The 24,429-nt window shown below is 39.9% G+C and overlaps 1 protein-coding gene across 8 annotated transcripts in view; it reads left to right on the forward strand.

The window, feature by feature from the left end:
* The window catches only part of LOC113014322 (receptor-type tyrosine-protein phosphatase U-like), a 253,584-nt gene that overhangs the window by 211,879 nt on the left and 17,276 nt on the right, over positions 1-24,429 (forward strand). For 5 of the 8 annotated variants that reach the window (XM_026155754.1, XM_026155755.1, XM_026155757.1 and 2 more), the window contains 8 exons: positions 2,457-2,529; positions 4,377-4,453; positions 6,974-6,991; positions 10,081-10,117; positions 16,593-16,690; positions 20,477-20,593; positions 20,754-20,908; positions 23,465-23,600. In XM_026155754.1, coding sequence (XP_026011539.1) covers positions 2,457-2,529; positions 4,377-4,453; positions 6,974-6,991; positions 10,081-10,117; positions 16,593-16,690; positions 20,477-20,593; positions 20,754-20,908; positions 23,465-23,600 — 711 coding nt within the window. The remainder of the gene's footprint in view (positions 1-2,456; positions 2,530-4,376; positions 4,454-6,973; positions 6,992-10,080; positions 10,118-16,592; positions 16,691-20,476; positions 20,594-20,753; positions 20,909-23,464; positions 23,601-24,429) is intronic. The other 3 variants (XM_026155756.1, XM_026155759.1, XM_026155760.1) reach the window with 1 other exon arrangement.

The following is a 24,429-nucleotide window of genomic DNA, read 5'->3' on the forward strand; positions in this document are numbered from 1 at the left end:
CACTAATTACTATTTCCAAAGTTACGCCACTCAGAGTTCTGGTTAATATAATATAAAATTCTCAACATCATCCAGTTGTGATAGGAATTTTTTTTATCTGCACCTACAGCTGCAGGAAGCCAGATGCACTTTTTCAATTCATTAAGCTATCACCTGAGGGGCCAACAAATCCCCTCCCCCCTCCTCCAAAATCAATATATGGGTTGCTTTTTCACTCCTCAGTCTGGCTCCTCATCGCCTGGAGAAATAAACAAGATGAAGGGGATCAGCCTGCACTCTGCTGTCAGACTTCATAACCCTTATTTCCCACAGGGTCACACTGCTGCTGCCATTGATCAGACATGTTGCAAGGCATTGTGGGGGGGTTATGAATGAGTCAGGCCCTGGGGTAGGTGGGGTACAGTATGTGTTGTGAAAGTCAACATCTGGAGCAAGAGTCAGTGAATACACTAGAGGATAGAACCTCTGCCCCTTCACCAGGATGTGGCTACTTAAAAGTGATGTTGTGTCATTTTGTTATCTCTTGGAAGACTAGTGAACCTGAGAGAGCTGTATATATTAAATGAAGGCCCGCAAACCTCAGCGACCTCTGCTCACAATGTGAGAGACTGATAAAGCCATACAAAAACAGTTACTTCAAGTTCTGTTGCTAAAGGTGGCACTACAAGCTATTGCATCTTTGGGTGAACTTAGTTGTTTAGACTGCAGAAAGTCCTGTGAAAACTTTCACGGCTGTAGTTCCATTTCAAGGAAATTCAAAGTGTCAGGATTACAGGTAAATAAATAAATAGAATAACTCCATAGGTGGAACAAAGAGTGTGTGTCCTACGTACAGATAAGTAAAAAAAAGAAAAAAACTAAAGATACAGTGAGAATAATTCTGTTTGACAGGTCATTGTTTTATCCCCCATCTAATATTTAAAAACTATTCATGATTAATCTAAAATGACACAATCATACTTAGTTGTTCAATCTTAAACAACAAGTATGGATTAATCTTGTGTACTTGTGTGTCATATGGTACGCTCGGTGCTAAAGGCTGTTTGCAGAGGCCTGGGTTTGAGTTCATCATTTACATCAAGCCATCCACCCACTCTCACCCTTCACTTTCCTGTCATCATATATACCCAAATAAATGTACATTAAATATTGCCAAAAGTTTTGACAGGAACTTCTAACTACTGGAGATAAAGTAAACTCATATGAGAATCAGAAGATGAAAGAAATACTGCAGCAGGATGTCTCACTTGTCTTTCACTGTTGGAGGTTTATTGGTTTTTAACGTGGAAACCCAAAATGTTTCCATTTTGAAGGAACTTTTCAGTTTATTTCCAGAACTCATATAGTCAGGGGAAACTACTTTCAAGGAAGAAAGGCTCCCATTTCCCACGTAGTTGCCATACAGTGCCATGAGATTATGGGTTAGTAACAGGAGGTTTAATCCCAAGTCTGTCCTTTAATGTCTTTTTGCAGTTTTTCAAAATATATATTTTATTGAAAATTACATGGAAGATTAGAGTCATTTGCGCTTGTTGCGCTGGCAGAGTCAGTGAAAACTGATATAATGGCATTTCCGAGCATTATCTTTTTTTTTTCTTTAGTCCAGAATCCTTAATGTCCCAAACGAATACTTTCAGAAATGAATAAATCTCCACGAAGGTCAACAGAATGTTGTTTCCAAAATCGACAAGGAGTTTTGGACAAATACAGGTTTGTTAAGCAGGATTAAATCAGGCATTACCAGCGCTGATGTCAGTGACTGATATAATCCTCCGATTATCTTTCCTTCTCCTGCTCGCCTCGGATGTCAGGTGGTACCAATTCAACACCCGTTGCCCGGGAGAGATTGGTCTGCTGTAGACGAGCGACAGCGTGCCTCAGTATGAGAGCCTGGATGTGCCCACCGATACAGCAGAGAGATCAGGCTGGTTTTTAAACTGCAAAAGAATACGACACCACTCATGTCAGGCCCATGCTTTATTTATTTTTTTTTTTTCATCTTGCTCGCTTATAGTATTGATTCAGATTCAATGACTCATCTCACTGCACCAACAGATTTAGTCGATGGGTGTCATAAACAGCTGTCACAAGTTTGGCAGTTTAACACCGAGGTATTATATAGCAACCGCTTCTGCAAGCAGCGAGTCCCACACTGTGTTCAGATTGAGAATGACTGCAGAGGGCCACCTTCTCCTTTCCAAGGCCGCAGCCATCTCTCAGCGCCGTCTGCATGTCGTCTCTCAGCCTCAGTCGCTCCCCGCTATGTTGTGGCAGATGTCTCTTGATGACTTGGCAAGATGCTATAACACTGAAGCTACTAAGACGACCTTAGGGTAACACTTTGGAGTGCATTAGCAAAGTTGTTCCCATTCTGAGTGTCAAGAAGCACAAAAGACGCATCGTCCCTGCCTGTTGTTTCTGTTTCTGAAAACTTTTTGGTTCTCTTTAATCTGCAGAGTTTTTTCGACGGCTGGGATGTCACAAAAAAGAAGGACAAGACCAAAGGGAGGCACGATAGCCTGCTAAGCCGTGAGTATTTGTGTACTGAGCCATGTGTTGAGTTGTGTTTGCGCCGTGGCTTGGGTGTGTTCCACTTTTTTTCCTTACTGTAAGTTACAGCATACCTTACCATTTCTTTTTATATGCACACTGTAAAGTAAATCACCATTTTACAATGCCACTGCCTGTATCCTGTGAGCCAGAGGTGCCCAGTAATTGCTTTTACTCCCAATGGAATGGCTGTTGATTCTTGTTAAATATGTGATTAAGGTATGATTAATTAAAATTGATTGTTTAACCGTGTGTTTAATGATGTTTTTGAAATGTTTGCCTCTATAGGAGGAATACTAAATGCCTTACTTATTGTATTTTTCAGAGCCCTTATACAAAAGTGTCAGAAATTACTTTTGTGTCATAAAGCTTTTCAATGGAGGAAACTGCAATCTGCAGGAGTCACGACTGCTTTTGCTTTTCCTCCTAATCCTTCTCTGTTATTTTTCAATCGTTTTCAGAATCCGCCTGATCCAGGTAAACCATTGCTTTAGTGGTAGAGTTTAGTTCTGTTAAAACAATAGTTCAGGTAAAGGAGGCATACTGCATATTGTTCCTCTTTGTGAAAGAAAGAGTACACAGCAACTCACTGTGAGCACAGCAGCAGCATCTCTATCTCACTATGGCAGATGAGTCAAAATATATTACCAGGCAATGCAAATGTAATCATGGGGAATGGGAAAGTAGTCCAGAAAAATATATGCAGAGCATTTGATCATCAATCGGTCCTAAAACAGTAATTACCACTGTTGTTGTTGAATCAGTTATTCATCTTTAACTGTTTAATATTTGTCCAAATGTCTGTGCCCTACATGGCCAGAGTCCTGCATATATATAGCTGAGCTACTGAGAGCTTATAATTGTAGGCGGCCTTTCCAGCTTCTCTTCGACTCAGGCTCGGTTGGCTGTTGACTGCTGACGCCCTATATCTATAGTTTGGCTTCTCTTAATCTTTCACGCATTATTTGTTGGTCTTTTGTTCTTCTAATATGTGTGTACAGGTGTGTAGGCAGGAATGAATTAGGCCATGTGTTTGGATGTAAGAATATGCTCGCTTAACTGTAACTGTGTGTTTTAAAAATGCTATAGAAATAAAGTTATTAATACCTTTATTATTAGCTAACCGATACCCAACACCAGTGGCTTGTTTGACCCAGCAAAGGTAAATCTGAACCCCGACAGTTTATTAATTGTATAAATCACTGTTCAAAAAGGATGAATGTACTATGAATAACAAGCAAGGAATGCTCAAATTTAGAACATGATGACGTCAGCTTGCTATGGTGTTACTGGCTCATAGGGGATCATACTGAAAATAAGTTTGTTCTACAGCTCTCTCCGTGCCCTTTGATATGGTATATTACCAGATATAGTTTCTTGACATTTTTTTTTGAAGGTCACCTTTGACCTTGAGTGCTAACAATGAAGGTCAAGGTCAAATGCTTACCCAGCCTACAGACTCATGCCTCCCAAGGCCTGGTATATTGCTCTGAAGTTTGAAGGTGATCCATAAAAAAATGTGGGTAATATAAAGTTTTTACTGATTTTCACATTTGGTGTGATCTCGACCTTTGACTTGAATTTGGTTTCTACCATCACACTAACTTTGGAAATGACAAAAACTCTGGATGTTAGGCTGCTAGCAAACATGCAAACAGACAGTCAGACGAACCAATAAACACCCTCCCTTCCTTCAGGTGGAGAATCAGTACTCTAGTATTTTGGAAATGGACAGACTGAGATAATAATCAAACACTAAAATACTTATATATATACTGGATGCAAATACCTCTACATACTGATAAGTGATGTTTTATGCGTTGTAGATGACCGTCATCGAGTCAAGCTCCACTCCCTCCTTGCAGATCCCAGCTCCGATTATGTCAATGCCAACTACATAGACGTAAGTTACCTTTACTTTTATTTTTCCTTCTGCGTCACCTCATACTCCCACATCTCTGGCCTTGCTGATCATACAGCTCTGCCTTAAGAGCTCATATTAGTTGTCTTTTATTGTTTTTGTTAACCTGGCGCTTGACCAGCAGTCACCTCCCCATGCTGTCAGCTAAATCCGAACTATCATTTAATGACTACATCCACAGCGTACCATAATATCTATGTGTGTTAGTACATGTAGGCTTTGAAATGAGATTTTATCGCTATATCTCTAAAGTTCCAGCAAGAGCCTATAAGCTCTGAGCAGCAGGCCTTGCCCAAGTGCTTTTGTAAGGCAATATTGAGCATTGAAATTGGACCCAATATAACTCAGTTGATCCTTTCATATACTTTCAGATTTTGTGATCTCACCTACAGTTCAGCTCAAATGAGTGTCTCAGGGAGCCTCTCCATTCCCAGCAGCAGTTTGCTCTCCCTTGAGATGCAATCTCTGCAGCTTTGCATTAGATGGAGCAACAGTGTCTGAAGGACTTTTCCTTCAGCGCAGGTCAGGCTGTGAGCTCTGCCGCTCACTCATAAATAGAAGGGTCACTTCAAGGGGACTCTGAAAAAGCTCTCCACAGTCTTCCCTTCATGTAGTCTGCTGAAGTATTAATCTCAGGTTTAATATGAGCCCGTATAATAGGCTGATTGCTCTGTCGCACCCTTTGTTTTAGCAATTGTTTTGTGAACAAAAGAAAACGTAAGGGGCAGATTTGTGGTTGTGGTCGCCTGACTCAGCATACGCGAGTCCCATCGGGTAGAACTGTGTGTGGCCACTTCATCCCCTTTAGTGCTCCATGATGGCTCCATTAGAACGAGTGCTCCAAGGACCTTTGTGCCATTAACTGTGCAGGCTACAGCACCACTTGCATGTCATGCCAAGACCCTTGGCTCAAAATACTGCAGTGAAATGATTCCAAATGATTCATGGAGGAGGCCAAGGCTGGAATAATGGAACATTGCTTTTTTTAAAGGTTAAACTGAAAAGTTTAGTAGTCTTCTCACTCATTCACGTGCACATTTGCATGTCTTTCATTTTGCAGGGGTAGCAAGACATGACATTATTTTGTAAAATCTTTAGATGAACCTTGTTTTTGCCATCTAGGCTGACAGATGTAACTCCAAAAGATGCAATTAAATTTCAGCGGACTTTGATATTCTGTTAGGCACTCGGGAAGTGATGCCAGTTACAGTTGGTCGCTTTCGATTAAATGGAAGTTTGAGAATGACTGAGCAAACCAATCAAAAAGCTCGAGATAAAATTCTGGTTTAGCAAAAAGCTCAATATACCATATTTATCATTGTCTCGCTTGTCATTGTGTGTCACCTGGGGAAGGCAATCTGACCAAGATTATTTTGCATGGTACTCAAAGCACCATTAAAGAACAATTCCAGTTTCATCAGCTTAGTTTATTCAACTTTCAGCTGCATTTAGAATGTAATTTAGTTTTTGGCTTTCTCGATTTGCAATAAAGCTGCAAATAGTAACACAGTACATGCAGTGTTTAGCAAATGTATTAAAACCACCATCCAATGTACGGTTTATGGAACAGTTGCCCAAAATTAATAATATTGGTAATTACTATTATTTAATATTTCTGCAATGGTTAATCCACCAGTATGCACAAGCCCTTTAATCAAAATGATATTTTTAACCTGTAAAGATTATTTTGGCCAAATGCTTAGTTTTATTATAAACTGTGACTTTCAGACTAGTTTTGTTGCTCAAACTTTTTTTGCAGTGTCTCTGTGTTCCCAGATCTCAGCTTAGTTCACCATAAAATTAACACAGAAACTATTTTCTGCCTTAAAAAACCTGGTATCTTCGTTACGTTAGACTGTCAAAAAGTCAACACAATTTTATTAATTTAAGGCAAAACTGTGGTTATGGTATATATACCACTCCACCCTCTTCATTTGTTTTCTCACACAAATTTTAAATAAGAATTTATCCAGACTGGACATAACTTCTATGGAATCTCTAAATTCACTGCAATTTTATGAACAATTCATAGCATGTATTGAGTAACATTGTGTAGTTCCTAAGGCACCATGTTCCCTCCTTCTCTGCAGAACCTATTAAAGTGTCATTGATGTTATTAAGAGCATGGATAATGCTGGGTTTTTACTGCTCTCGGATGATGACCTGCTGCTGCACTCTTTTATCTTTTTTGCCCGTCTTTAACAATCTAAGTAAAGACATATGATTGAACTTCCCATTCTCTTCCTGCAAGACAAATGACTAAAGGACTGCGGTTGCTATATAACAAGAGTTGGCCTTTATCGCAAAAACATGGAAATGAAAGATTTCTGGACATTATTCTCTCCACAGGTTTCCAGTGCAAACTGCTTTCTAACCATTTCATAACCCTTTTCTTCTGGTCTTTAATCACATTAACTAGCTCTTATTTCCTCCCCTACTTTCCTTCTATATCTCTCTCTGTTCCCCACCCTCCCTTGTTTTCAACCTTTTGGCATCTCTTAGATTCGGATAAACAGGGAAGTAAGTATCTTGCTTCTCTTCTGCTTTCCATCTTCTTCTTTTCATGCCGCCTCCTCTGGCTCTCCCTGCCAGCCCTCCACGGCTTTTCTTCTTCTTTTCTGGCAGATCCTCCTTTGCTTTTCCTCTCTGAGCTGCTGAGCCTTTCCACTTTTAGCCCTCACTGTTCCTCTGAGTTTTAACTTTTTTCTCCCAAACTGACCGTAGCAGTCTCATCCATAGTCAAATGCTCACCTGGAGTTTTTGCTTAACATCAGTCTCAGTTTTTTTGTATAAAATGGCTGATAGAATACTACAGAGGAAAAAAGACGAGGTCAAAGTTCATGTTTATACACACACAGTATGACAGGAGGCATTGTAAATATATACAGTGACAGTGAAAAGTAAAGAAAACCCTGCTTTTCCAGTGGTATGAGAGCCCATATTTATCAGGCATCTCAGCGTAAGATAGTAGGTGCAAGATCACACTAGAAAACAAAAAAACACAATTATCTTCACAAAATACATGTCATCGTCGGCTCGACTAAAAGCTAACCTGGTAGTAAGCCACAAAAGCACACCAAAATAACAAGCTTTCTAACTGCCTGTCATAGATATACACATGTTGATGAAACAGCTGAGCTTGATGCATCTCTGCTGTCGCAGCCTCGCGGGCTGTCTGGCTCTGGGCTCTGACCCGTTTCTATATAAAATCTCAGACTTTTGTTAATTTACGATATCTGACTGCTGCGACCTTGTTTCATATCACAGCAGGTCATCTTTGGGTTAATTAATCACACAGGAGAAGAAAAAAGATGAATATTGTAATTAAAGATGTGAAAATGTTATTTGACAGTTGTGTGTGTTGTGTCAAGTAGTCTTAAATCATCCATATTAGCTAAATGTCAAATCTATTTCATGGCAATAAGCAAACAGTTTACTTCCTGAACTATACCTGAAGTATAGCTACAAAAGCATCTGAAGCTGCACGTCTTCAGAAATCAAAACGCTAAATGACACGTCTGTCAAATTAAACGCTGACAGAACAATGAGTTCGCTGAAGTGGTGACGAGAACTTATCTGAATTACATTTTGCAGGCAGTTTTTACCTGAAAGCAGCAGAGAACTGCTTTTTAAAGTATTTATTTAGAGAATTTATTGCAGTGGAGAAGATACTTCAGTGGAGTCAGGACAGATAGAACAGATGGGCAACATTATAGTTTGATCCAATTTTAGACTCCTCACCCCGAAATTCAGTCATATATCATCAATGTTATGATAGTCTGCAGTTAATAAGGGCAGTTCTGTCCAAATTTTCAACCATGTATGAAAGCTCTGCATGAATTGATGGGCAGATGCTGTTTTGCTGTTCGAAGTACTACTGAGAGCAGGACACACATGCAACAGTAGGAGATGACTTCCAACAAAGCGATTCACATTTTGCTGCTGCCTACATGATTCGAGTAAAAAGAAATAGCTTTTCTAGGAAAGGCTTTCTATTTACCAATACCAGCATGAGGAAAATGATTTTAACGGGAGTGTACATATTAGGAGCTGTTTCTTTTTTTAAGATAATAATAAGATTGGTGCAAACATCTTGTAGCAGCTTTTGAGTGGGATGTACTGTAATTGTTCCATTTACACAAAGAACTCCACAGGATGTTTCTTTCTGGTTTTCTTTCAAACAGGAATAATTTGTGTCCCCTAGAATCTAAAATACAATAGCAAAGTATTGAATATAATATGAGTAAGATTTGCTAAAATATATACTTAGCCTTTTTTTTATGATTAAGTAGCTCGTCGTACACCCGCTGTTATTTTGTTTCTCATGCAACTGCTTTACAAATGCAGGCCGTGGTTCTCGGCTGAATTGCTTATTCTCACTGTTTTGCAAGGAGGACACAAAAATGTCTCTGACGTCCTTGACTGCTATCAGCGAGGATGATTAAAGTTCCTACGGGATTCTGATATGCAGTTCTGAGATGCATGATGAATATGAGTTCATTTCACGAAGGCCTGGTTTTCCTTGTCACAGGTTGTAGTTGGAACGAGCCAAATTTGTCAAAGCAAAACAAACTGAGAATCGTTTTTTCGTCTTATTGTGATGGAATTGATACGCGTTCCACGTCTGCATGTCTTTACTTTTTCTTTTCAATCCATTGTGAATTCACATCGCTTCGTGTTTTTCTGCTTGCCTGCTGTTGGAAACTGTGGTTGCCAAGGTGACAGACAGGAAACCGGTCAGCTCAGGGGAAACTCGGCAACAGAGGCTCATGGGAATGGGTTCGCTGCAGTCTTTCGTAGCGATGACCATCCATCTCGGCATTGCTCTCCAGCATGACAGTTATGGAATGTAATTTGTGTTCCTGCTTGCTCAGTAGTGCATACATGTATATGAGCTCGAGGGGCTACAGGGACTGCGCTCTGTGTGTGTCTGTACAGTATTTTTACAAATGTTTACTGAATACAGCGGCTGCAATCACTTTACCTGCGATTCATGAGAGAGCGCACTAATCTTAATTCTGGGGATCTATCATGCTCGACTACTTTGCATTCAGCACACAGGTCTTTGCCTGGTGGAGGGCCAGAACGCCACTAATAGCCTTCCAGGCCGTGCACACTGTATCATAACTGCACTAATGCCAAGCAGAGCAGAAAGGAGACAGCCAGATCAGTCAGTGTCACTCAGGTAGAATTACTCCCAGAGCTGAAGATCGCTCACTTGTCAATCTACCTTTGATCAGCAGCCCAGGCTGCATGCAAAGCAGCACACACTAGGCTACCTTTGAAATGCAGCTCCCTTGCTCTGGAATGAATGACCTGGCTCGGAGACAGGCAGAGAGAAACTTGAATTAATGCCATTTCTTCCTGCATTATAATTCAAGTGAGATTCTTCACCCAGAGCTAGGGCCCAAAAACAGTCCAAAGAATCTTTGGCTGGTCAAACACACACATACAGATTAGTTCTCAGAAAGATCTTCAGTCAAAGGTGGAGCATACCGCGTCCCACCAAGGCCCGAGCTGGTCCCAGAGTTCACGTTATCATGTATCCCTGTAATTATTAACCCTCTGTCTGATTTCGTTTTTTCTTATCTCCACTCTCTGTCCCACAGGGCTACCAGCGATCAAACCACTTCATTGCCACTCAAGGTGAGTGTACGGCACGAAACCCAGCAGCAGTGTGTCACCGCTGGTATTTCAGATTGTTTGCAGCGCACTTTGCACAACAGCAGCCCAGCTGACAATATGAAAATGAGTTAGCTGAATTAATAATGTGTAAACAACAAGGAGCCCGTGTTGCATCACGTTCACATCTGGATTTCCACCACAAACAAGCCTTTTCCTCCATCTGTGAGAAACGCTCTCGGAGCAGCCGACTGTACCCGTCAGTCAGCCGACACTGTAAACTGCTGAGTGTCGCTGTGTCTGAAGTTCTGCTTCCGTCTCTCTCCTCCCTGCCATCTGCATGTGTGGCACAACATCTCTCTGATGTAGTTTTGATTCACTATATAGGCTGCATTTCCCAAGCGGCACACTCAGGCACACCCTCACTCAGAGCGAGACAGAATGAAAGAGAGACATGCACTGAGCGAGAGAGCAAGACGTTTTCTCTGTTCTCTGCCGACTCTGATCCTGTTTATTCACTGAATGTGTTTTTCACTCTGTAATCCCCCTCTGATTTCTTCCCATCTTTCACTTTGCTCTCAGTTCTGCCGCTTCTCAAAAGTAACCTCTGAAAATTTCTCTCCTTCTCTTTCTTTAACGTTTTGCTCTTCGTGCACACACGGGCGCAGGCGGGAGGTGGAAGAGGTGCCAGTGTGACTTTCAAGTAGAAGTAAAAATTTACTTTGGGTTAAGATGTGGTTGAAAATCAGTTCACAAAATGAGAATGAATTGAAGAATGAGACAGAGGAGTTCCTTTATTTTGGAAATGAATGCTCCGTGCTCATTTCCTGTGTGTCCATTCACCCACTCTCCCTCCGTTCAAGTCTGCTCTACTGTCCTGCTGTAAAATCAAAGCTAAATGCCCCAAAATAAATCTTTTAAAACAACTATGAGTTTATTAAAACAGCTGGGCAGACCAATAAGCACCTTTACTTTAACACTTTCACTTTACAGATGCAAATATGCAGAGTTTTTCACTGCAATTCCCCTCACAGGGGCATCATGTCACAACAAAATCCCAGGAATTGCCAAATATAATCATAGCCAGTTCAGTGGGCTTTCCTTTTTTAAACCAAGTCAAATGTACAGCATCTCCAAAGTCACACATTTACCACTCCCTGTGCTGAATACGGGACAGTTCACATTTCACTGAATGTTGACCAGAAAATGAGATTTGTCGTGACTGCTGAAAAATGTGGAGCTACATGTTGTATTATTCTTAGAAAGAACTTTTTGTTCCAATGTAGAATTTTTGAAGACACTATAGAATAATATTAATAATCCTGATAAATGTACCCTAAAATTGGGCACTCCTATAGTGTTATAAATGTCTATAAGGCAGTAAATACACAGCTGTCTTTACGTAGCATTTTGGGAGCGATTTTGGACTCGGAAATATTTTCTGCTCTGAGTTTTCTGTTCAGTAGAAGGATGGTTCTGTCAGGACTGTTACAATCCTGACATGTTAACAAAAGGACATTTTCCACCAACTCCTGTTGATCCAGAGAATAGAGAGTAGTGATGTAATGAGGCAACTGTTGTTGTGATTTGGGACTGTACAAATAAAACTGAATTGAAATTGAATTAAATGTACTTTGGTACAGGATATTATCAAAACTCTGTCCCGCATAGATAAGGTTGTGTCGCCCTCTGCCTCATACACAGATCAGGACTCTCACTCTTACCTGTAACTGTTTCTGTGTCTTCACCTTGACTTGACTTACACTGCAGCTCTGCAAGTAGTGAGCCACAACAGATAAAACTAGTTTGTCGGAGCATCTTTGCAACACTGGTTTAACACATAACTGTTCTATATTGTGGAAAAAAGCAGTAAAAAGAATAATCGAGCCATTTTTTCAAAAACATTATTAAGCTCAATTGAATCCATTAAACTATGATCAGCTCTTATTTGTTTCCCTGCTCTAACCTAACATGAGTTAATTTGACTTTCCAGTCTCGCACAAATATGATGCACTTTTAAAATTCTTTTTTTTTCTGTTGTCATTGATGGAGAAATAAAAAAATAGCTCCAAACTCTGTAGTTGATGCTCAAATTCAATTAATTAATTTAAAATGGAAAATAACTGATTATTCTCTGATATCCAGCCTTAGGTCTGACAACCTTAGACTTTATCTTTACCTCAGACTTTATCAGCGCTTTACATTGTAAGTTGTTAAATGCAACTTACAGCACAAAGCGAGACATATTTTTGTTGAGAAAATTACTTTTTGAATATATTAAATATAAGTTTAATGAAAACTAGCTGCTATAATTGCCTGTGTCACTATTAACTTAGTGGAACTAAGTTTAATCATGCATAACTTCAAGCAATAATTCAATTTAAATGGTTGTTATATAAAAATACAATTTCTTATTGTTTTTCTCTTCTCCTATAGAGTTGTGATGAAGGCATGAAGAAAGAAATTAGCGATAGACATCAACACTTTTTTTTTTAAGCAGGTCTTAAAGTTTTGTTTCCTGGACACTTTCAGCATCACTCAGTGGGGACTCAGTTCTGAAACACATTTGCTCTTTAATGATCAGAAGGTTGCTGCTTTATTTGCTGTTTGCTGAAAGTCTATTTTATCTCCGTTTTCAATTGCAGTCTAATATATTCATGAGTTTGGGTTCCTAAGTTACCATATGTTTGATTTTTTGGAGATCTGAATCTATCTGAATTTCAGGAGCAGGACCACGCCTCCAAACACGCCCCTTCCGGTTCTTATCTATATATGACACCCCCCCTTACCCCCCTTATTCTACAAGCTGTTCGCTCTTGTTTTTGGGCCCTACCCTTCCTCCCCTTTATCAATTCATTCACTTCTCATTAGTACATAGGGAACTGCCGCCAGTCCCCTCCGAGGCCTTCCCCAAACCGCAGCTCAATTCATGTTTAAGCCTTTTTCTACTAAAAAAATGCCATCAACCTAAACTGAGGACTTGGGCCCAAGTAGTACATACACAATCATAATCAATTCATTAATATGTAAAATGTAAAACTAGCTGAAATTATAAATAACACTATGGAAATAAGTTATAGTTGAGGAGGTAACAGCATTACTTTAGCTGTGAGACTCATGTACTGCAGAGCAGCGGTCCCCAACCCCCGGGCCTCGGACCGGTCCGTGAGTCGTTTGGTACCGGGCCGCGAGAGTTGAGGCTCAGGTGTGAAATGTATAGTTTTCAGGGGTTTTTATCAGTTTTCAGCGTTATTTTGTTATCGTTTTTATCGTTTACTCGGTTTTCCTGGGTCTTTTCGGTACCGGTACTAGTTTTATTTTGTTGTATTTATCCGCGACACCTTAAAGGCCGGTCCGTGAAAATATTGCCGGGCATAAACCGGTCCGTGGCGCAAAAAAAGGTTGGGGACCGCTGCTGTAGAGTGTACGTACAGTGACTCATCATTAAAGCTGCAATTTGCCCCTCACACTCTGCACACTCCTAGCATCATGCTGTGCATACGTGTGCCGTGAGCCCCGGGTGGTCAGCTGTGGCGATGTGTTGGGTTTGATTTGTTGTATCTTAGATGAGTCGTAAGACAGCTGAGCTCTTGCAGCAGGTGCTTTGGGCTAGCTCACTATTATGTCCAGGGGAGCGGGAGGAGACGGGTGATAGGAGAGGCAGACAGGGAGGAGAAATGCTAAGTGTACTCCACAAACTCCGGTCCACAGTGGCAGTAAGTTATGCCGTGCATACAGATTTACCCAGCTGCTGGGATCAAACATGATCCATCTCTCGCCTGACTGTCCCCTCCCTCTGGTGATGTATTAGTGCACTTCTCCTACTGCTGAAAAATTATCATCTCGCATATCTAATACACATAAAATAAGACTGCAGCAATCGCTAACAGGGGGGCGAGCCATGAATAACCTGTAAGGAGGAGGAAAAACAGTGGTTAAAGTAGCTGCCCACGTGCGCACTTTAAAACGTACTCAGGCTGGAGCTGACTCACCTTGGGTTGACTGGAATCAATACAGACCAGTACACGGCTGTTACGAAAGCCAGAGCTCTTGTCATGCTCTGATTTTAACAGGCAAGTAACGCTGTTCCTCCTCCTGTTGTCTTTGCATGTTTGCCCTGGGGCATGTAGTCAAAGGCATGCTTTTTGATTCCACAACTGTGCAAATAAAAGCTGTGAAAACAAGCACTGCTTTATATCTCTTTCTATTTATTTATCTGTTGAAACACAAAGCCTCAGAAACCCTGTATTGCCTTTCTCATTTAATTTTTACACAAATTAGAGTTATTAAAAAAAAAGAAAAACACCTGAAGCTCTCTGCCCTCTCTCTCCTTTGGCAGGACAGACTTTTGAAGTGCCTTTTTGGTAGCCAGTGTGTACAAGCATTCATTGTTTCAGCTCTTTCAGATATAAACTTTAAGGGTCACTGGACTTCTTGAAGTTTGTGGAAAAAACTTCACTGTGTTCCTTGAACTCTACCTCAGCAGTTTCTCCACTATGTGAGGGGCACATTGCTCTGCTGGGAGGGTTCTGCTGCCGACAAGTCATTGATCCAGGGGGTGGAGCTCAGGTGGGAGGGTTGTATGGAATTATGCTTGCAGGAATACCAGGACCCAAGGCTTCCAACCAGAACATTGCATTCTAAGCAAGCGATTAAGTGATCAATGTTTTTTTCACATCACACACTGTTGTTTCTCACACAGTTGACTTTAAACAGTCAGGCTGCTCTTTTTAATCTCAGTGTCAGGACATGAAACTACCTGACATATCTACGTTTGGAGATCACAGTCAAAGGGGAATATTTGAATTCGTTTGCAGGAGTTTATTAAAAGGATTTGGAGGCTTAATCAATATGAACATTACAGAAAGTTAATTTCTGACCACCCGCACGTACAGTGCATCTATATTTCTATTTCCCAGTAAATCTGTGAATCTGCTGAGACAAACACTGGTGAACTGTGGCCAGTGAGTTTGCACGGACAGACTGGAAGGTCAGATAAGATAAGATATTAGAGAAGATAAAATAATATAAGATAAACCTTTGTTAGTCCCACACGTGGGAAATTTGTTTGGCCACGGCAGAAAGTGGGTAGTACAAAGTTAAGAGCATCACACACAATCTTGAAGTCCATTATCATATGTGCCTCAGTGGAAGTTTTTGTGTTAGTCCCAGCTTTGAGAGGATTTTTTTTCACCTCGTGTGTGCTTGTTCTTTCCTACATATATCTCAAGATTTGAATAATATGTACTTAATATGTATGTACACATATTACAGCTTAATAATATGTACACAGCTGACACAGATAATCGTAACGAGACAGGGCAGGAGCAACACAACATGACGCATACTGACGGGAGACTGTCAAAGTAAAACAGGAAGTACACAGAGGCGCAGACAGGAGGAGAGAGGGAGCACGGGGAGAGCACAGACATAACGGGCTGGGGGAAAACATGGAATAAAACACGGGGGAAACGAGGGCTCACAGATACACAGAGGGGCACACAGGGGGTAAAAGTCACAAGGGGAAGTCAAATAAGGAACAAAATACAAATATACATGAAACTAAGAATGCTGGGCCAACATGGCCCAGGATCATGACAACTTTATCAAGGAAATAATTGCATTTTAAGGGTATTTCCGGTAGCTTTTTTTAAAAAAAATGTATTTGCTGCTTTAAAGAGAATTTCAAGCAGTGTGTAGTTTGTGGTTTTTTTGTTAACCGCTGCCAAAGTGTGGCCCACTCATGTTTTGTAACATTTTCTGGACAGCAGTGAAGCTCCATGCAAAGAGGACTAAGATGTGTAAGAATCTGATTATGCAGTCATAGCTTAGTAGTAGTGACTCTTCATTTCGTACAGAAAATGTCAAATATCATCAGCCTGATGATTTAAGTGTCTGTGAGGTTCAGTTGTGATCTCGGGCCCAGATTTACACAGGAAAAATTACTATGTGGATGTTTTTGCATACAAAGACATTTAGAGCAGTTACATGAAAGAAGATGATATTTCTGTTAGACAAACTGTGTGGGCTGAAATGAATCCATACTTTGTTCGCTGAAATACATGTAGTGCGTTTGGCAGAGAAGTCAGTATGAAGGAGGACCTTGTGATATTATTAACACAACAGTGTAATGAAATCAATGAAAGTGTCATCTTCTCCTGGAAGCTGTGATTTGTGTCAGCCACTGGTGCCTGGGAAAGGCAACACAGAAGCTTATTTGCACAATGGCGGAGGATTTGTGGGTGTATTGAAATGACATTTCTCCGTAGTATTAGAACAGAGAGCGGGCAATAGTTCATGAATGACACATTGTTACTCTATTCCCTGGCATGGATTACACACTGCCTGTACATTGATGGTTATTGCTGCTATTTTCTCTGACTTATTATCATCTCTCTTCCTTCCATATCGTCCTCTCTCCTTCTGTAACTTCTCTTCCTCTTCCTCCCTGTTTCCACTCTTCCACTTGTAACTCTGTTGTGTATCTCCTCCTCCACAGGCCCCAAGCAAGAGATGATCTACGATTTCTGGCGGATGGTTTGGCAGGAGAACTGCTTCAGCATTGTCATGATCACCAAGCTGGTGGAGGTGGGCAGGGTAGGTTTCCCTCGCCTTTGTCCTGTGACCTCTTTAGCCGCCTGTGAAGATGAATAGAAAGATGGATTCTGAAGTTCCCTTTATCAGGGGCTATATATTAGAAGAGCTGCTCCACTCTGTTTTTGTGGGAGGAAATGGCAGCAGCTGTCTGATCATGAGGGATCACCTTTTACTTTGGTGGCTGTGGTCCAAGGTCAGAGCTTTGAATTTGATGAAGGCCTATGGTGAAGTACTGGAATACAGTAGACGCTTATACTCTTCCTATCTGCTGAATGCAGAAAGCTACAGTTTGTACTCAAAATGTATACAAAAGCAACTGTACAATTCCTAAAATATCATAACTAAGAAATATACCTCAGTTAGGGAAGCATTATTGGTAGTGAACAGAAAAGGGCATACTGTTGGGATACCACAAACTGTTATACTACAGTCACACCAGCAAAAACAGCCCACAACACAACCAAACTTACTGCAAAATGTTTGCAGTGATCTCTTTGCCTTTGAAACGGTTCCTCGGGCACATGATCTACATCTTCAGAGCAGCTTTGGTGCATGAGGACATGTCGGTTTGCAGTTGAATGAGAACAAATTGCTGATTACATGCAATTTGGTTTGTTGTAATACAACAGTGAACTGTAATAATTTGGCATCTGTTGCAAACATGTTGCAATCTACACAGAAATTCACATTAACTGTATACATTCAGAAGCTCATACAGTTGAGAGAGAACTTCAGAAACTCTTCCACAAAGAATGACACACTTGCTGCAGGACAACTGCAAAATGGCATAAGTGCAGACAGTTGCTCCACAACTTTGCCTTTATATAGGAATGCGACCAGAATACAAACAGCTGGCAACCAGTTAAGTTGAGTCCCCAATTTTAATGTTGCAGTGATCAGCAGAGACTGGCTCAGACTGGTTTGTCTGATTTTATAAATTAGAAGGCAGTCCAAGTGGCACTGCAAGTAGCACTGTCACTCACCTTGCAATCGAAAGTGGTTACCCAGAAGTTGAGGGTGCCGCATGCTCAGGCTTTGGGCAACCGTTTGGTCACAGAAATTACTTGCAATTGTTTGCTGAATGTGAAAAAAATCAATGCAATTTCTGGGCAGCAATTTGTCCCTAATTGCAGGGAGGTTGCCATCCCATTTTTACTCTCATGTGACTGAGCTTTTAGGTAGTTTTCTAAGTAGTTTCTTGGGTTGCTCTAATGAAACCTAAGAAATATCTTAACCAGTAAAGTAATTGACTGTTTGCGGTTGTTAAATATTTTGTGTGTAACTATTTTATATTAATATGTATTTCACCCTAAATATGATTGAGTCTGTAGCAAATCTTACTATGCTTAGTTAAAACGAACATTTAGATTGACATTGCTTTAGTGTAATGTTTTACTTCAGTACATAGTAAACAAAAATCTTGTGTCAGCTCAGGTTAGTGATCGTATTTAAGTTTTCATTTTTTCTTAACTTTACAGTCTCTGGATTCTAAATTAGCTAGCAAGTTTTGTTAGTTAAATTAGCTGTGTTTAGTAATGTGTACATTTCAATAGACTGTTGGCATGACAGATTACTGGAAATAATGCTTTGAATCATGAAAATAAATGAAAGGCCTGCACCTCACAATCTTCTCCACAGATTGCTTCTCACTCATTTTAAACTGCAATACATTTCAAGCAGGCTTTTAGAATAGAAGTTACAGTTTAGCAGTTGTTTCCCTTCCAGAAGCATAAATGAAACATAAAGCATGGAACGGCATCTCTTTTTGTGAAATTCAAATAACTTTCCAATCACACGTCGAAGCAAGTGTCGGCCAGGGTCACATATTAACAGGGACAAAAAAATATAAAAGCCTGAACTGTGAAATAATTAATCAATTTTAAATTTCTTTTATGAAACCTTCTGTCAATTAAAAGAATTAAGAAATATAAATGTGATTTTTATTTTAAGAACTTGTTCTACATCCAGCACTTTTGTACAATTCAAAATACATTGTGCTTAGAGCAGGGCGATATGGCCAAAAATATTTATCACGATATATATTTGAAAATTTGCGATAACGATATAACCGACGATATAATTGATGCGAGACAAAATACAACTCCACAACATTACTAGCGCAAAAAGACAACCTTCCATTTATTTTCACGTAAACAAGAAGCTGGTTTTTATGTACATTAAAGCTTTATAAAAATGTAACAGTGCAAATGCAAATTCCTTGCTGAAAGTTTAACCAAAAGGCATTTCCAGTAGAAATGGGCTGACATATCCTGAGCATAACCATGTATAATATCCACTGAAGTTAAAAAGAGGTGCTTTGCAACATTAAACTGCAGTGTGCAGTACGCATTTTTTGGACCATAAGGTGCACGGGATTATAAGGCACATTAAGCGAAACAAAGCAGTCAGATAAATCAAACTTTTAAACTCATTCTTCTTGCTTCCTCCACTTCTGTACCATTGATTCATTAATGTTGAATTCTCTGGCAGCTGCTCTATTCCCATGTTGTTGCAGTATATTAATGACTAACCTCGTATTGTGGATGGATTATCTCAGTTGTTCTCCTGACTGAAGTTTGGTCCGTTTACAGCATCCTGCCATGCGATTGCATTTGTCTCTAACCATGAAGAACCTTCACGTTAACTTTTATAAGTGGAAAAGTGTTAGTGTTCGTCCTCCAGCTTCACTGTTTATGTTATGCTAACATAGCTGTGTCGCTAGCGATCACGTAGCACATCATTATATACCAGCTAGCCCAATTTCAGTAACCCTACAAACGTCACTGCTGTTTAGTTTCCTGTCTTCATTTATGTTGGAAGTGATAGCAGAGCTGTACGTTTGATTTTTTTCAGAAATCTCTCCGTCAGAACATGCAATATCATGCTTAGGTAACTAGCGAAACTAGCGAGCTAACTTCCGCTAGCTTCCTGCTAACTTCTAACTCCGTTAAATGTAATACATTTTGTTTTCATGGATGCCTGGAAGTTAAACTTTATAGTTACACCTGGTAAAGCAGCAATGCTGATCGTTTTATTAAAGATGAAAGAATTTAGACAGTTTTTAATTCTAAGTGATGCTGCAGTGTTGTTTGACCTGAAACATACGGAGTTTAGGACCCAGATTACTCCCAGATTTAAGAGCATCTTAGTCCGACAAATACGACAATAACAACGGCCGCTTGCATGTTCTGCAAAAAAATGTGCTTTGTTGTGTATCTGACGGACAAACACCAAACCAGTTCCACATCACTGAAGTTGCACCATTTTTACAAACCAATTCTGGTTCATCTGTTTCACTCAACAATCGGCCATGTGCGTATGAAAACAAAGGCACTGCGCATGCGCGTTTTACTCCCATTCTATCGCGATATTTCATTTTCCTATCGTTGCCTAACATTATACCGGTATTACCGTGAACGGTATAATATGGCCCAGCCCTAATTGTGCTATTTATTTAGTGTTTTTTTAAGAAATAAAATCACATTGATGATGTAGAGGGCAACGCCCCCATCGGTCACAGCAGATGGCCGCCCCTGTCTTTCCTGATTCTGCTGGAGGTTTCTTCCTGTAAGAACGGAGGTTTTTCTTCCCACTTTCGCCAAGTGTTCATTCATAGAGGACGTCGTCTGATTATTAAGATTTTCACTGTCACTGTAGCTTCCTTACCTTATGATATAAAGCACTGTGACATGATTATAACTGAGCTGAGCTGAATTAATACCTGGTTATATTAATTCAGCCATACATTAACTGTATTTAACCTTTAACTGAACTTTCTTTGTTCAGATGAAGTGCTGTAAGTATTGGCCCGATGACACAGAGCTCTACGGTGACATCAAGATAACACTGCTGAAGACTGAAACACTTGCAGAGTACACTGTGCGCACCTTTGCCATGGAGAGGGTGAGTCATACTCTTGCATTATTTTTATATCAAACCTGTGAGCGTGGCCGGTGTGCGTCATTTGTACCCAGCAGCTCAGCTCTCATGTCTTTTTTATTTCAGCTATTTCACTTCTTATAATCATCACTTCACATTACACCTGACTCATTGTTTGTTTTAGAGAGGTTACCCTGCCAAACACGAAGTGTGCCAGTTCCACTTCACCTCTTGGCCTGAGCACGGCGTGCCGTACCACGCTACGGGCCTGTTGGCTTTCCTGCGCCGGGTCAAGGCCTCGACTCCTCCTGATGCTGGACCTGTGGTGGTCCACTGCAGGTAACATCCCTTCTGTCCTGATAATAAGCAAATTGCCTAACAGATATGGTGGCTGTAAATACTCCCTCCTATAAATACGCCATGTTCAACATGTTCCAGTGCGCTTAGATAGCACTTAGCACTGCGTTTTTTTAGCTTCAGTTTGTGTTTTTCTGCATTTCTCAAAATAACTGTCAGCTTCTCTGTTCTGTGTTTGTGTTGTGGAGAGCACAAAAGTGTTGATAAAATAAAATGCTTCACACATACCCAGAAAACATTCACAAAGACGCAGGTGGTAGGATTTTTCACAACGGGCAAGGACAGCGTCTGGCTTTTCAGGGAAGAATTTTTTTAAGCTGTCTGTTGACTAATAATTGTTATTAGACCTGCAGCAGAAGCTTTTGCTCACAGATTTCTTTTTGATCCATTTGGGCATTTTTTTCAACATAGAAAATATAGAAAGAAATATAGAACAAGTTTTAATGCTACAATCACGATTAACTTACTTCTACTGTAGAGAAATTGCTAATGTAACACTGCCAACAGTTTGTTAGGGCTGCTGTGAAAGCTGTGAATTGAACTCTGGTGCATTCTAAGGAGCTTGGAAAGAAAAGCGTCTGGATTTCCAGACGCTTTTCTTTCCAAGCTCCTTAGACTACGATGACCTGGATGACTGAGAACCTTCACAGACAACTCTGGTGCATCTTATAATAAGCCATCTGTATAAGTGACATAGCTTCTGTTCGTGCAAATCATTTGGTAACTATGGTAACACCCTGTCAGCTTATTAAGTCCATTAGAGAACTTGACAACAGCAAACCTGTGCCAACACTTCACAGCGAAACCAAGTTTGAAAATGCATTTATTTCATTCTGTCTCTACCTCTTTGTCATAACATACAATGATGTGCAGGATAACTGTTCCTACAGCCTTCACTTTAAAGTGGAGCATGACTTGCTGTGCTCCAGTGAAATTTATTTTATTTCAACACCTGGGATCCCTAAAGTGCTTAAGATGCTGGATGAAAGTCAAAAAAATGTCATATGAATCAATTAAATGCCAGTTTGAGTAACAAACAGCTTTACAACCAACAAGTCTGAATGCAAAAATCCAGTGTGTGTACACAAGTAGCTGCCGTATGTAATCACTCACAACAGAAAAACTAATGAGAAACACAAATGAAATGAATGAATGTTTTAAAGCCTAATGTTAGTGTTTTGACCATCACATCTTAGTTCTTCTTTAACCTCAAGTGATCATATTTGGGTGATAAGGTGGTTTTAAATATTATTTATACAATAAAAATTCACACTATATTTTGCCCCTTCAGGAACTGAGAGAAATGTCGATGCAACAGGGTCAGTCACAAAAATCTCTGAGTTTCCACTGCACACAAACTTTTCATTGCACTCTTTTTGTAAATACAGAGTGGGTCATTTATATGGATACACCGTAATAAAATGGGAATGGTTGGTGATATTAAAGTCCTGTTTGTGGCACATTAGTATATGTGAGGGGGCAAACTCCTCAAGATGGGTGTGACCATGGCGGGCATTTAGAAGTCGGCCATCTTGGATACAACTTTTGTTTTTTCAATAGAAAGAGGGCCATGTGACACATCAAACTTATTGGTAATGTCACAAGAAAAACAATGGTGTGCTTGGTTTCAACCTAACTTTATTCTTTCATGACTTATTTACAAGTTTCTCTTTGTTCACAGCCATTGACATGTTGAAGAGGTTAACACGTGAGGAGCAGATCGAAATTGTGTTGATATCTGGTGAACGCAGTAACCGGGTCATTGCAGCAGATTTAAATGCAAGAGTTTGTGATTAGTTCAATAATATGGAAAAACAGCTACTTTTATTTTTGTGCTGTCTGCCTTTTATAACCTGATCGTACTGTGTATTATATGGCACCAAGTCAGTCCAAAAAACTCAACTGTCAAAATAGCAGCACCGTATAGTAGGTCAACTGTGAGAAATATAAGCAGGGGTAAATATCACTGAGTCACTTTGGATTTGTAATAATCACCAACATGCTGAGATCTGTTCTTGGTGTTTGTTTTTATTTCAGCCCAGTCTGCCAGTGTACACCCTCTCTTGGATTTCAGATTCTGATCAAGCTGTGATGCTTTTCCGTTTTATCATAAGTGATACTTTTTTAACAACACTGGCGCACCGCTGAGAGTGTTTTTTCCTTTCAGTGGAAGAGCAATGGCTATATGAAGACAAATATTTCTTTGGGTATAAGATATCCCAGCGTTATAGGATATCCCAGTGCAGGCACAGTTTTAAAGTAACTAAGCCTTACCTAGAAAGAGCTGAAGCATTCACAGACATCTGAACATCTTTACAGCAGTGTTAAAGCAAAGCATAGGCCAGAGCAGAGAAACTTCAAGCTATGATAGAAGATAGAAGGTTCGTGTATCTACTGTCTTTATTTGCAGGACAAAAGCTCCATTTGTACACGAGTTAAAGAATCTCATTTATTAATGAAAGGATCCCCATTGAGTTTTTTTTCTTTTCAGTGGTATATTCAGGCCTTCTAATCCATCTCCCCTCTCCTCTGTGACAGCATGGGGGCAGGCAGGACCGGCTGCTACATCGTTCTAGATGTCATGTTGGATATGGCTGAGTGTGAAGGAGTGGTGGACATCTACAACTGTGTTAAGACCCTCTGCTCACGTCGCATCAACATGATCCAGACTGAGGTGAGTGGGAGAGTGGAAATGTGGTTAGAGATGCCATGCTGATGGCTTTAACAGAAGCTCACAGGTTTAGCCTTAACAGCAGGTATTAGTTCATAAACATAAATCATTTTTGTTTCAACTGTAATATTAGTTATTGATAGAACATTGTAAAGCTGCCTAACTTTACAAATTACAAATAGTTTTTTCATTTCATTTCCTTTTTTTTTTTCTACAATAGTGCTGATTGAGGCCAAACTGACAAAAAAAGTAGCATGGATAAAGGCGATGGGTCATGGGTTTTAATCTATGAATTCAGGTGTTTTCAGTCATTGAAACACCTCAAATTAAGTGATTAATCGTGCTGTCTGACTTTTATAAAAATATGGGGAAGAATTAGTTTTTAAAGAAGAAAGAAAAAATGTAAATGATTGTTAATATGAAGAAGTAAAGTAAGTAAAAAGCCACCTTCAAGGCATTGCTGTATATATATTATAGCTCTGATTTATTTCTATAAAATACTGTCTATCCAACTTTTGACGGAGCCAAATGTAGGGAAATGATGTATACACATATACACCCATCTGTTTATACATGTATTTAATTATGTAAATGTACAATATTGTCTTTAACTAATTATATTATCTGTAACTGTTTCATGCAAAAACGATTCTACACTGAATATATATTTAAAAATGTAATTATGTTGAATTAGCAAAGAAGCAGCTACATTAGTGTAGAAGACCAGTGTCAGACTTCTTTTATTAAAGACAAATATCATTCATTCATTTGATAAAATCCTTGCTTTAATTGTATAAATAAACTCACAACTCACAGTTTTTTTTATTCAAAG

This window comes from Astatotilapia calliptera, chromosome 22 (assembly GCF_900246225.1).
Source record: "Astatotilapia calliptera chromosome 22, fAstCal1.2, whole genome shotgun sequence".
In the NCBI taxonomy this organism is placed as follows: domain Eukaryota; kingdom Metazoa; phylum Chordata; class Actinopteri; order Cichliformes; family Cichlidae; genus Astatotilapia; species Astatotilapia calliptera.